Below are 14,841 nucleotides of genomic sequence, written 5' to 3' on the forward strand. Positions count from 1 at the left end.
ACATAAATACACATAGAATACAAATTATGAAACAAATACGTAAATTATGTATTATTTATGACGAGGAAATCATCATTTGTCAAGTATACAACATAATTTATCAAATGTATGTGGGTCTTGTTCAATAAATTACACATAATTTCTTTTACATTACACATCCTTTACATTCTGTTACAAAAAAAAGTACAAAATCTTATTTGGTTAAAAAATGGTGCCCATCCATGTACTCTCCATTAGTTTCGTTGACTCACTTTGATTTGATGATTCTCTTTGAAATTTCATCTGGTATATCAAATCTACACACATAAATACACATACATTAAAGAAAAAAAAAATCATATATTGTATTATAAACTACATGTACGGTTTCGTAAATTATATATAATGTTTGTCAAATTTTGACAACATTTGAAGGTTTTGAGTAGTTTGGTAAACTTATCAAGGCTACTGTTTTGGGTGAAAAGTACACGTAATGGTAAATAAATAATACACAATTTATGTGCACTTATACGTAAATTATATACATAATGGTAGGAACATGAAGATATACGTAAATTATATATACTTTATTGCAAAGTACACGAGATTTGATAGTAAAACGAAGTATTTTTACTAATGAAATGAGTACTGTTTTGGTGTTAAAGCACGGGTAATGTTCTATAAATTACCATAATTTACTATAAATTGTGGTAATTTACGATAAAGTACATGTACTGTAAATTCTGTTATGAGTAACCGTACGAAAGAACAAATGTTTCATAAATCCGTACGGATTGAAAACCAGATCCGAAGAAAAAAAAATGAGAATATCATTAAGCTTAAACTACAAATCTAAAGATATCTGCTATGATGATTGATTGCAATAATGTCAAACTCGAGTTGAAGGATTAAACATCAAGATAAAAAACATAAATGAAATTTTAAGAGAGAGAAAGAAAATAAACATCAAACATTCGATTGATGATTGATAATCTGATCTCACAAAATATCAGAAGATTAAACATAGATCTAAAGAAATATGATATTATCACTGGATGCAAACATAACATACTAACTTTGAAGGAATCATTGAATAAGGAATAAACATAAAGATCTTAAACAATTATGAAAATTTTAGAGAGAGAAAATAAACATCATACATTCGAAGTTAATGAATTAGTAAACAGATCTTATAGATATGTATCATAAATCTGATACGTTTTATAATAGAGCGAAATAATTAGGGTTTTAATTATAAGAAGAAATATTAGATATTAACAATGGTGTTTATAAAGATTTCGAAAGTATTAAACCTGATAAATGATGAATTTTGACAGCAATATAATGTAGAAGAAGAAGATTTTCTGAGTTTAATGGAGGTTTGTCAACTAAATCGGTTTTAGAGAGATCAAATAAAGAGTTTCCGTTACTGAAAATAATGAAGATATCCTTACTTTGAATAGAAACATGATTGGAGAGAAATATGGGAGATAATTATGCAGATATCCACATATGTCTACGAAAGTCGAAAAATATATTTTTGAAATGTTAGTATAAATATATTATTTCATGTGATTAAAAAAATAATAATAATATTTAATAATGAATATCCACCAAATGTCCATCAATGTCCGCATATATTCACAAATGTCTACGAAAGTCGAAAAATATATTTTTGAAATATTCATACAAATATATTATTTCATGTGATTAAAAAATAATGATAATATTAAAATAATAAATGTCCACCAAAGTCCGCAGATATTCACAGATGTCTAAGAAAGTCGCAAAATATATTTTTGATTAGTACAAATATGATATGCATTACACATTTTATCGGTGGATTCAAGATCTTGAATGTTCCCGGGATATTTTGTCTATGGATCAAATGTCTTGAAATGTCTTTAAGATATTTGTCCTACAAACTCAATGCCTTGAAAATGTTTATGTCTATAATAAATCACCCGAAATGTCTACGAGAGATTTGGTCTATAAATGTTTGGGACCCCATTATAAATGTCAGGGAAAGTCTCAATCCACATTAGTTGATTCAACACAGATATGATCTAAACTCTAAAAATCATATGCATCTGGTTTTTATAGGGCAATTTAAGGAGCTTATTAACACTTTCACGGGATCGAATTTGTAATTTCTGCATTGTGAAGTGGATGTCTAACCACTAGACCAAGAGACAAAAGACAGGTATAGAAATAAGACACAAGTTTTCTAGCGGGGATAGTTGTGGAGTTGGTGTTTTTTCCAATTTCAATAGGGGGTGGGTGTGAATGGAGTTGAAAACCAGGCGACTAAGTAAAGAAAAAGACTTCTCAACAAAAAAAAAAAAAAAAAAAAAAAAAAAAAAAAGTAAAGAAAAAGACAAGGCACTTTGAGCTTTAAATGAAAAGTACTCTGTATTTCTTGCCTTCCTTTCTTCAATGTTTGTTCACGTGACTCACTTCATGCTCACCACGACTTATTTTCTTTGCCCTAAAATTATTAGGGTTGTTCCTAGATTCTTCAATTCTGTTCACACCTACTACAATAATTACTCTTAAGTATTTAAGTGGCCTTCTTTATTAAATTCTTAGCTTTTTCTCCCCACCTAAATCTGACTGTTCTCTTTTTGGTTGAAACTGACTACAAATATAGCCTAGGAATATGGACAAATTCTTTTCCCATAGTATTGTCGTAAGTTACTTTGTGATGTTTTGGAGTTGTGTTATCTGTTCGGAGTTGTCTTTTCTCATGCATATTTGCAGTTGATGTTCTCGCTGATTGTGATTTCTTCACACGGTTAGAGAGTGAGTTTGTGTCTACACCACCATAATGTATTCGTCATGCACCCTTTTCTGATGCTCTGAGGAGAGCCTCTCTTTGTACTGTGAGCAAGCTCCTTTAGTTTGTTAGTACTATATAATATTTCGCTTTGGAGTTTTAAAGGCGCCACCTGTAAGCGTTAAAGGCACCTATCCGAAACAAATTTGAGAGCGATCTTTTCAGAACTTCCCTATTTCGTTTGGCAGAAGAAAGCAAATGACCTTTTTAACAGGAAGGTAAAAAACCACCAAGTCAAGATCTGCTTCCCCTGAACTTGTGGGTTTTGGACAGCTCAAAAGTATGGTTGGGAAATCGAACCTATCAAACCCTTGTTACTTGAAATCTGGCCTGAATTTTAATGAATGAAGAAAGGAATTAAAAACCCTAAATGACCCCCCTTTTCAAACCGACCACGGCCTGAAAGGTGATGTGGTAAGTGACGCAGCGAAAACCCTGCATCAGCTAGCTCCGATAGAGCAGACTGTGATGACGGAGAAACAACCTGATCAATCAAGACCGATCACATCACCTCTCGGTCCGTATCCGGCCTCGAAAGTCGGACTGTGAACGGCATGGAAAGTCGAAAGCAGGCCATTTAGCACAGATGTTGTAGAATTGGTAACATATTAATGTGACCAAAACTCTTAACTAATCTACTAACAGAAAAACTAATCTCCTTGTCAAATTACGTTCGCCTTAGCTAGAACTAGTCTCTTGTTAATGAAGTTTAACCATTCTTCCTTTAGCCAAGAAGACCTCAAGTTAGGGCGAGGGCCGGGGAGCCTAGTGGCTAAAGAAAAGGTCCCATTACTGAACACTCTTTCACTATATATGAGTAATTGGAGATTTATATTAAAGTGTTATTTTGACTAAACATATATAACAAGTTAATATATTTATCGTATTTTGATTGTTAGAATAGAATGACACATTTTCGCCCTTTGTATTATCATAAAAACCTATAATGTATATTTACAAGAAAAAAGACAAAAAACAAAATAACGTCATTGTACAACGATTGAGCAACTGCATTATACAAACACCTAATGCTTGTTTGAGTTAATTGACAAAAACAAATGAAGGTTTTTGTTTGCAGATTGGTCAAACAAGGGTTTTAGAAATAAGCAAATCCCTGATGAACTTTTGTTGATAATGTACGTTTGTCTGTCGTCGAGGACGAAACCATTCAGAATGCATATAGAAGTATGGGTTGGAAACTATACATCATATACCATCAAACTCTCCTTGATAGAGACTCTACAAATGGGGCATCTCTTACACTTCTCAGAACAAAGACTGTATTAAACATGCAGAAACATAAGGTTGAGCCGGCTATAATGAAAGTCAAACAACATATCGATTTTTAAAATTTAAAATTAGAGTTATTTTGCGAATGGGTCATAAAATATACCAGATGACAGGGCTTGGTCACAAACTTAGCCGCCATTTAATGGTCAAAGTTAGTTCTTGACCTAACCCATTACTTGGTAAGTTTCTGCGGTGCATTCGCGAAATAACCCTTAAAACAATGTGGGCATACCTGCATAGGACATGGTGCTTGCAAGGAAGCAGGACGATGTTTATCTCACGCTCGAAGCAAATTCTACATAGAACCTTTTCCTGAGCATTGAGAAAATATATACACGAGTGAGGGTGTATTTAGAAAATTAGAAGTTATATAAAAAAGACGAGATTAATCAGATACTCGATCATTTTCCATGCGAACTCTCAGTGGAAAGTGATTCGTTGTACTTTAAAGTTGCAGGAACAAGAAAATCATAGAAAAGTTTTGAGTATTACATTTTGAAGTCTTTCGTACTCCTCCTGGCTATATTTTGTAATTTCTGTTTGTTCACCAAGAGCTGCTTGTAGTCTCCAAACCTGAGATGTTAAGTTTTATAAATTATGAAGCAACGATATCATATCGAAGGGTCAACGATACCGATTAGTAATTTGAAAAGATGCAATGTCATCATGGTGGACCGACCTCATTGGCAAGATCCTTCCTTGGCATTTTCTTCACCACATCAGGAGCATAACCACAGAATGTGTTATACCTGCACATTTAGGATTAATTCAGTAAAATAATCAGTACTTGTGCAGTTTTTCAACTGTTTACTTGTGTGTACTAGCCCAGGTTACACAAGCTCGGCCCAGGGCCTGGACCAGGTCCAGCCCATTGGCCTGTTCCAACCCCAACCTGGTTAGCTCACGCCTGAATACAGAGCCGACAGCCAGGCCCTCCTAGCGCATGAAAGGGCTTGGCAGGGCTTGTTGTTGAAGAATAATTGAAGTATCGTTCAAGGACTCACTGCATATATATAAAGCCAGTTGAATAACATAATGAAATGAAAAAATCCTCACCCAGTAGACTCGGAATGGTAAAGTCGAGCTTGTTCCTCTCGACTTGCTTCATCAATTGACCACCAGCCGAGAAGTCTGACATTTAGGCAAGGCCAAAAGACGACCATCAATTACTAAAGTATTTCTGACCTACTGAATATCAAGGGAGTTTCAGCGAGTTTTAATGAATATGAATATGCATCTAATCAGAGTTCAAAAAATATCACCTCGAGCCATGATTCAAGAACCCAAAAAAATCACGAGCTCGTGAAGAGATGGTAAAATATATTCCAGTACGAGTTCCACTATGTAGTAAGAGAACAACTCTTTCTATCAATCTCCAAAATGAAAATAAAACCCCAGCGCCCTGGAGAAGTACTAGTGGGGAGAAAAGAACTGGAAGAGGGATATGCCTGGCCCTGGGTGGAGTTCCCTGATATTTGAAATCATGGATTTATGAGTTCCACGTATTGATTGGAAGCAATTAAGAATTCTCGAAAACGAAACTACTTACCTCCAACTTCATACAAAGCATGATTTGAAAACCAATAAGTGGAATTTTCATGATATGACCTCCAATGTCCTGAAGGCCACATAACCTATCCTGATATGGATCCACTTCAGAGGTAACTAATAAGCCACTGCTTCTATCAAGTCTGATTGTCGAAGAAGACGAACCGACTTCTCGGTTATGAGATTGCCTATGAATCAACGGATTGGACCATTTCGTGCAGACAAGAAAGGCAAAGCACTCGGCAATTCTGCGGACAGAAAAGATAGAAAAATTCTTAACAGGTGGTCCAATGGAAGGAACCAAAAGAAGGTAAAATGACTGCACAACTAATGAGCAATACCCGAAATTTATAAATAAATCCCACCATCCTAAGGCATCTACATCACCTGTATTATTTCATACAAAAAGTTAACAAGGAAAGAATTGAATATAAGGTTCACATTGAAATTACATATTCTTAAAGGAAAAATGAAAACCTAAATGTATCAAAAAGTATACAAATGAAGCAAACTAATAGCATGTTAACCCTACAAAGATTTCTTGAGAAATATTACAATTAAGGTGGCAACTCGGCAAAATTTAGTTGACAAATAGCTCCACACTAATTATTTCATATGTGTATCAACTTATTATATTATCAAATATTTATGAAGAAAGCACAAGGTAGAATCCAAGACCTTCTAAACTTGTAAGAGACATCGTGCATTTAAATAGAAGGCGTCTTAAGTGAAGACAACGTACACAATTGTGGGAAGTACATGAATAAAAATAAGAAGAGATTGACCAACTTAGGCAAGTCTACCATCTTTCCTTCATTTCCACCGAAGAATGATACTATGATTTCCACTTCAATAAAATAATAAATGACAAATATCCACAATGGGCATGACATAATTAAGAAACACTAGCAAACCTCACATGACAAACCGATGCATCCATGAAATGCGCATCACAATAGGTGATAAACAACAGACTCAATTGAAATAGTTAGCTGTAGTAACAGGAGACTTCGCATAAACAATAAAAATACATGCAGGTCAGAGATATCAAATGAGGCAGAGGCTATCAAATGTTTGGATCAGAAGAATAATATTAAAGGAAGAAGTCAGAACAACAATTTTTATTTCAAACGTTCACTGCACACGGCGAATAAAACACTCAACATAAATGCTACTGTGCTAAAGCATAACAAGCAGAAAAGTACAAATAAATGATAAATTTTCTTCAAATACTAGGACAAGGTACTGAAAAGGATAACCACATAAGTCGCAAAATTGAAATCATAATTTTAGTTGCAAGCGTATTTTGGATAAATGAATACCATTCAACATAAAGCGCAAACAAGATCGAGGTAGTGAACATTTCTTAAGAACTTGATGTTGTCAACACAAAAAGAAATTACCACACAGCTAAAGTTTCCAAAAAAAATATTACCACACAGCTTAAGAAGTGTGAACACCGTTGCAGCTATGAAGAACACCATGGAGATTGCAACCCAAAAATGCTGAAAAAGAAATGTATAATGTTAGATGTGTGAACTTAGAAATATTTGTGTTAAGACCAGACAAACATATTTGCATAAAATGTAACAACGTATGACTAAAAGTAAAATTATAACTAAGCATTTAAACTATAAAATGGCAGAGTAACATGTATTGAAGTAAACCAGTAATAGTCTTTTTTTTCGGTCTCCTTACCAGACACCTCGTCTCTGTGGGATACAGTAATCCCATAATGGTTCATGTTAAATAGTATGTTAGAGTTATTTCTTGCCTAAAAGTACCCATTGTGATAGCCCAGCTAAGAACTATTGTATGAGAATTATAGTTTCGCCTTATCGACAGTGAAACCCCTACGGAAGGTTTCATCCTACTAGTCTACATTACAAGCCCTCTTAGATTGCAATTTGTGATCTACGAGTTACATTGAAATTTTTGAGAAATAAACCTGAATTACCATCCCTGATCATATATAAACAGTTAGAGCATCTCCTTGCATAAATGATTCTTGTTGACAGCTTCGAGATACAAAACAAAGCAGTAAAAGTTGGATCAAGTCAAAAACCAGTTAAGAGAACTTACTGGAAGTGTCTCCCATATTGCTTCGTCACTCATGCTTTCCTCATCTCCTGGCATTAGAGCCCTACACATCCTAAATAACAAACAAAGAAAATTATTAACAACGGCCAAAGAAAACTAGAACAAGTAAAACAAAAATTCAACCAACAAACATTAGAGGTATAATGGTCTAAGAAATCAACCATACAATAAAGAACCATCCAGTTGGTTAGCCATTAGAATCTGCAATTCTATAATACTTTTCTCTCGAATTATTCCCTATACCTAGCTGACCTCTCATACGAGCACCAACTAGGATATGCCAGAAGCTACAAATTTGACTATGGACTCAATCATGTAGAAGAGCATTCCTCCATACAAATCGTCTTGAATAGGACAAGTCACATCCTGCCAAAGAAAATAATGGAGGATAACCATTTGTTGTCCCCTGCAGGGATTTCTCTAAAGTGAGTAAGTGGACATTGGACTATTATAATTGCCTATTATTTTATTTTTTTGAAACTTATAATTGCCTATTATGATGTTCCTTGATCAGCAAAAATAGAATTATATATAGCCAAAGCAACTTATTTGGCATAAATAACGGCTTGATTATATACAATGGTCATATGATTCTTGTGGGTATGGGTTTAAAAGACATGTCGATGTTTTTAAGCTTGGGGTCCATATGCAAACCAAACCAGTGCAAACCACAAACAATGAGCAGATGTTACATACTATGTGCGAACTTGCGCAAGACTTACTTTATGCAAGCGGTAAAACTGTACAACCAAACCTTAGATAGGAAGATGAAGCCTAAAAAGAATATATGCCCCCTTTTTGACAAAACAAAAATTTGGCTGCGAAGTTTTAACCATTTCTCCCATGAGAGAATTAGATATGATGTGATACTTAATTACATCAGCAATTTGCTGACTCTTTTTGCGAGCATTCATTATTCTCAAGATTGCTTATTCAAAAGCAAAAGTATTCAGATTTAGAGAAATAGCTACAAATGTGCACCAAATGAAATATATCTGTTGTGAAATGATGTCATCAATAAGATAGGAGAGCTTCACCAACTTTGGTTCTTCAATTAATAACTTCAGTATACATTCATTCACAAATTTCGAGGATAAATAATCTAAAATATGACAAGAGAACAGAGTAAGTACCTGAAATTATCAATCAGAATGACCACTTCAAATGCCAACAAAGGAAGAAAGACAATCTTCAAGTTCACAGGGGCATAACTTTGAACTGCAGAAATTGTCAACTCACTTTTATAATTAAACAAAATTTTGATCTATGAGGGTACACCCTAGTAGGTTTCCTACGAATGGTTAAAAAAAAGTTTAAGTGGAAAAAAGAACATAAAACCTAAACTTAAGCAACTCCTGAGTGGCTGAGTCCAAGAATATCTTTTTAACATGAAATTATATTTTAAAACTCTAAGAATGCTGCATATTTACCATAGATGCCCTCCAGATATACGCAAAGGAGTAGTTCAAAGGCAACTAGTAACGGCGTCGCGACGATGGCATGACAAGGTGCCCACTGTCAGAAAAATAATGTACTGTTTATACACGTGCTATAAAACCAGAAAAATTCTTACTTCGACAAAAATTGACAGGATAAGTTTCATAAGATAGAAATCTCTAAGATGTTAAGAGCAGTGAATAATACATGGCGATCATGTGGTACTGATGGAGCGGGTAAGGAGAATCTGCCTCGAGCAACAAGTGTATGAAACAACCAAAGCGGGGAAAAGATCACCCTGCATGGTTATACAAATACATAATACACTCATGTCATATAATCAGAAAAGGATGTTAATTTCTAAACTTAAGTATAGACATGTCAATATTGTCAGGTATACAGTATATACTAGTACTTTGGTTTTTGTGGCAATGAAATAGGCAGGCAGAAATGCTTATAAACATTACAAGTATCTTCCTGATTTCTAGAGAGCGCAAAGCTGTAAGGGTAAAATGGTAAGTAATGCAGAAATAACACTAACCCACAAACAAGTAGATCAATTACGTCGACTCCTGGTTACGTAACAATCTGTGATTGCCACCAAACAAGAACTTCCATGCAAACTACTACAAACTGTTCTTTAAAGATAAGTGAAGAATGAGAACCCGGTTCTGAGAGGGATAAGAGATAAAAAGGAAGGATAATGTTATTTAGTTATAGCAAGCGCACAAGAGGGAGGCATGTATAAGTCTACTGTTCCATCTTACAGGTGTATTTCTACCTTGTTAGGCAACTATATAGAATCTCTCATGAGTTCGGTTTGGCTAGAAGAAAATAAGAGAACAAAGAGAATATCCCTATCCTCTTTACTAAGAACTTCAAAGCAGGACCCTGACCTGTACCAGTCCTCAGTTGGCATGCCAACTTTAGAATACACTCTTTTTCTCAACAGGAAATGCATCAATCCCCAACTAGCCTAAAAACGGGCTATTTCTAGACACTAGTTACTAGATAAGTAAAAAAAATACTTGTTGCATTACAAACCTAATATTAGTACGAAACAAACAGTGAGATAGCTTTACGGCTAAAAAGAATAAATTAACAAAATAAAAGCTGAGGAAAGTTCTCCGTCTTCAGATACGATATGCTTAAACAGTCACTAATTCAAAAGCACGAACAAACTGCTCACAATTAAACCTTTCATTTTAGAGATAAATAAATCTCGTTAAACCCATAATCTTACGATGTTATTCTGATCACTGTTATTTTAACTCAGGATTGAGTTTAAACGCAGTTCTAGTTCCAACCCACGGGGAAAAGGAAAAGAAAGAAAACATGAATGGTCTCAATATCAAATAAATCCCCAAATTTATATCAATATCAAATGAAAATTTGTCTAAATCCTAACGAAAAGTAACGAAAACTCTAAAAGCCGACTAATAAGAACACCTTAAATTAAGCAAACATCTAAAACAAAGTCCCCTACATTTCGAGTTGAATAGCATGGGGTGAAATATCAGGTCAAATTCCAAACAAAAACACTGAAATATTAGGGAAGTCAACTATGATATAGAGATGATACATGACATATTTTCTTCTAAAACAACACAAATGCTTGTAATAAGTATTGGTTAAATAATTACTAAATACCCACATTAAAACAAATAAATTGTCTGATCTTAAGAAAATAGGGTGTAGAAAAAACCTAATTTTAGATTATTGAGTACCCCAAACCCCAAATACAAACAAAAGAAAAGAAAAAGAGGAAAAAAAAACCTTAAATTTAAAGTCATACTTTAGCAAAAGGGAAAATTTCAAACCAAAACTATCACTACTACTTCCCATGGATAATTTCAAGACCAAGAAGAAGAATTATTCTACTTTTACTAATTCTCAAACCCAAACCCAAACCCAAACCCTCAAAGCAATCAATTTGAAAAAAAAGAAGTAAAAATAAAAACAAGATGAAATTGAGAAAAACAAATTCAGTAAAGAGAAATTAGATAAAAAAATACTGACCACCATGAATAAGAGATGACATGATTGAGCTTGAACAAGAGCAAAAGTGTGAAAGAGAAAAGCAACCCATGAGCAATAAAAGCTTGAGTAGATTTAGCAACTCTTCTCCAACTCATGGTTTATCACTTTCTCAGTAAAATCCACCACAAACCCACCCTTAATTTGAAAACCCCCAAATCAGAACTGGAAGAAAAGAATCTAAAACTTCCTCTTTCTCTATCTCACTGTTCTCTTTGTCTTTCTCTCTCTACTCTCTTTGTCTCTCTCTCTCTTTCTCTCTAAAATAATCTCATCATCAAAGAAAGTACTATTTTTTTAGCTGAGAAATTCAGAGTGGAAAAGTAAGCAAGAGTTTTTCCCGTGAGCGCCATTAGAATGACAGAAAAGTGCGGGCACCAAAATTTTGCTAACGTAAAAGCAACGGTTTGCAACTTTGCCGGCTATCTCTCTCTCTTCTTTCTTCTCTTTCTCTCTCTCTCTCTCTCTTGTTCTAAAGTTGTTGAAATAGGACTAATTTCAGAATTAGCCCTAACTTGTAAATTTGTGGTAATTATTAGACATTTTACCCCTAAATTTGACTTATTGATCTTTGACCCTCTTTTCTAACGGTTCCGTCCAATGTCTAGTTCGTAGTGCCCAATGTTGGCCTTTTTCTGACACCTAATTTTGCCAAATTGTTTGATCGATAAAAATTATTAGTTTTGAGATCGACTCACATGAAGGGGTGATGTTGGTTGATAGTAGGTCTATTTCACCCCAAAAACTAACTCAAGAGGTAAAACTTACGCTAAATGTAGACATTCACTCCATGTCATTCCACTACCAATATGGAATTATTGTTACAAGTGAAGGTGGGGTTATAGTTCCACTTATCCATCAAAATATTAGTGTAAATTGTGTTTAGTCCCTCTTCAAATGATAATTGGATCATTCCAATTAAAAGTATTACAAAATTTAATGTTACGTCAAAACGTTAGAATGAAATTTAGTTCCTCACCGGATGATGATTGAGCAATTTGTTGTTTGTTACAAGGGTTACTAAAAATATATGTAGATCAGTATTTGGTATATTGTAGTGCCTTTTGATTATTTGGTCAAAACTTTACATGACAAATTTCTTTTATTTTTGTCGAATTTTGGTCCTTAGCTAAATAAATATGAGTTTACTTTTACTCTGCTTTCTAGAACCTTCTTTCTTTCTTACTTCTTTTTTTATTATATAGATTATCAATATCATTAGCCTCTTCCATTTAGCATAGCTTTCATTTGAGAATCCAAATAGTTTACTCGACATTTCATCACATCGAAACGGTGAGATCTAGACCTTCCATTAGGAATGCTTTCAAATTTATGATGAATTCTTTAGGGGCAGTATCATCTTCCGAGGTTGATATAACCCACGGGTATTGCGAGTAAATGTTGAGGCTAGTTTAGGCAATTGAAAAAGTAATGGTAGTTGTTAGTTTGTCAACTTTGCAAATAAGTATTTAATGTTTTAAAGTAATAATGACAAGATTCGAAACAAAATGTATAATAGAAGCAACAGTTCCACCAACATATGATGATCTATAAAGAAAACCATCCAGCCGTCCACCTGTCCATCTTCAAATATTGTCAAATAATTGAACTTTAAATTCACATTGATTGGTTAAAGAAGGCTGACATTTGGGAGAAGGAAAATATTTTTTGAGAAAATAAAATTTTAAGAGAAATATTAGATTTTTATTATAATATAGTGGTTGTCCACAACATATCTTATGGGTGCCTATGGGACATTAAGTGGCTACCCATAGTAAAGATTATCAACAACATGAGGTGCCTACAAATAGCATTACAAATAGCATACTCACCCATGCAAGTAGGAGGTGTTTTCTCAATTCTCTACATGAGGTGCCTCCAACATGGATAGTCTACCTTCCACCTCATCCATGCAAGCTAGAGGTGTTGGTTATCATCTCAATTCTCTACACCTAATACCCATACGTGGTTTACTTGGATTACATGGAAATGCCTATATATACTTCTCACTTCTCTTTAGTTTGGTACAAGAAATATATAGCTTTGATATAAGTTGAGAAAGATAATACATATATTTTGGTATCCCAACTTTGTCATTGTTTATCTCATATATTCTATATATATATATTTCACTACGTTATCAGCACGAGGCTCTAACCAAGTGGGAAAATAATTTCAGTTATAGACGAAGGGTTGTCTTGAAGACCGTTTGAAAATCGAAGTAAGTTGTGTTATTACTTTTCAAATGTCGAATCTAACTAATATAAATTTTGCAGTTCATGACTTAACAGGAAGGAACTATCTTAATTGGGCTCCTGATGTTGAATCTCATTTAGAGGAAAGGAATCTAAGAAAACCATAGCAGAGGGAAATAATGAAACTTCTCAGAATCGTGCGGCTGCACTGAATTTTATCCGACACCATCTATGTGAAGATCTAAAGTCGGAATATTTAAATATGAGAGACCCTTTATTGTTATGGACCGGTTTAAAGAAACTTTTTGACCATTTAAAAAGAGTTATCCTTCCTAAGGCTTTAAATGACTGGTTGCATCTGAGACTGCAGGATTATAAAACTGTTTCTGAGTATAGTTCTGTTCTGTTTAAAATAACGACAAAATTGGCACATTGTGGTTTCCCTGTTAGTGAAGAACAAATGCTGGAGAAAACATTTTCTACTTTTCATGTATCTAACATGAACCTGCAAGAACAGTACAGAAATATGAATTTTAAATATCATTCTGATTTAATTTCTTGTCTACTTGTTGCGGAACAAAATAGAGAAGTTATTATGAAAAATCAAGAGGCTCGTCCAACAGGTTATTCAGAAGTATCTGAAACCTATGTGACATCTTATGGACGAGGTGGTCGTGGCAACGATCACAACAAAAATAATAGAGGTGGTGGCTACCACTATAGAGGGTGTGGTCGTGGCAAGGATCACCAAATAAATACCAGAGACGGTGGCTGCCACTCTGGAGGACGCAGACGTGGGAATGGTCAAAATTGGAATAACGGAGATGGTGGCTACCACTTTGGTGGACGTGGTCGTGGTTACGGTCGTGGTCGTTGAGGACGTTACAATAACTCGAGTACTAGACCTCATCCATTTAGTCGACAAGACAAAGGAAAAAGGGCATTAAATGAACCATCTGAAATGCAAACTAAGTCATGTTATAGATGTGGCATGACAGGTCATTGGCAAAGGACCTGTAAAACTGCAAAACATCTGGTAGATCTTTACGAAGCGTCGTTAAAGAAAGCAACGGCCAATACAGAAATGAACCAGATGGAGATAGGTGGTTCCTCCTATAACACTTGATTAGATGTGTCTGATTTTCTAGTTGATGAAGTGGAAATTCATCATACTGAATCACAAACCGAGTTATTTCCTGTTGATTACGTCGGTAATCTGGAGATTCCAAAAGATTGTGTCCTAACATCCGAAAGAGATATATACGATGGTAGCTTTGATCATCTACCTCCCGCTGAATTTGACAAACTACTTGATGAAGAGTTTGACAAAATTTTCCCAAAATAGTGTTATATTTGTATATATTTTTTTGTTTCTTAAATAATTAATGTAATATTATCATGTTCATATAATACAAATAT

The 14,841-nt window shown here is 34.4% G+C and overlaps 1 protein-coding gene across 1 annotated transcript; it reads right to left on the reverse strand.

The window, feature by feature from the left end:
• Positions 1–3,707: 3,707 nt before the first annotated feature.
• On the reverse strand, positions 3,708–11,733 carry LOC147543251 (uncharacterized). Its single transcript, XM_086632797.1, has 14 exons — positions 11,210–11,733; positions 9,398–9,488; positions 9,184–9,268; positions 8,887–8,971; positions 7,736–7,805; positions 7,089–7,158; positions 5,995–6,040; positions 5,655–5,901; positions 5,368–5,573; positions 5,162–5,236; positions 4,785–4,854; positions 4,598–4,678; positions 4,338–4,417; positions 3,708–4,093 (listed from the first exon to the last, which is right to left on the reverse strand). Exons 1-14 carry the CDS (start codon positions 11,323–11,325, stop codon positions 4,015–4,017), a joined length of 1,401 nt encoding a protein of 466 aa, XP_086488923.1. The 5' UTR covers positions 11,326–11,733; the 3' UTR covers positions 3,708–4,014.
• Between the last annotated feature and the right edge of the window lie 3,108 nt (positions 11,734–14,841).

This window comes from Eschscholzia californica, unplaced genomic scaffold (genome assembly GCF_041429995.1).
Source record: "Eschscholzia californica isolate CP2 unplaced genomic scaffold, dmEscCali1.0.p SCAF_4, whole genome shotgun sequence".
In the NCBI taxonomy this organism is placed as follows: Eukaryota; Viridiplantae; Streptophyta; class Magnoliopsida; order Ranunculales; family Papaveraceae; genus Eschscholzia; species Eschscholzia californica.

What these genes read in the sequence shown, in the direction of transcription:
- LOC147543251 (XM_086632797.1), bottom strand. Translation starts at nt 11,325, where the DNA reads ATGAGTTGGAGAAGAGTTGCTAAATCTACTCAAGCTTTTATTGCTCAT. An exon ending in GTCATCTCTTATTCATGGTG is followed by an intron (nt 9,489 to 11,209) that starts GTCAGTATTTTT and finishes ATAACCATGCAG; the next exon opens with GGTGATCTTTTCCCCGCTTT. An exon ending in ATTCTGATTGATAATTTCAG is followed by an intron (nt 7,806 to 8,886) that starts GTACTTACTCTG and finishes TTTGTTATTTAG; the next exon opens with GATGTGTAGGGCTCTAATGC.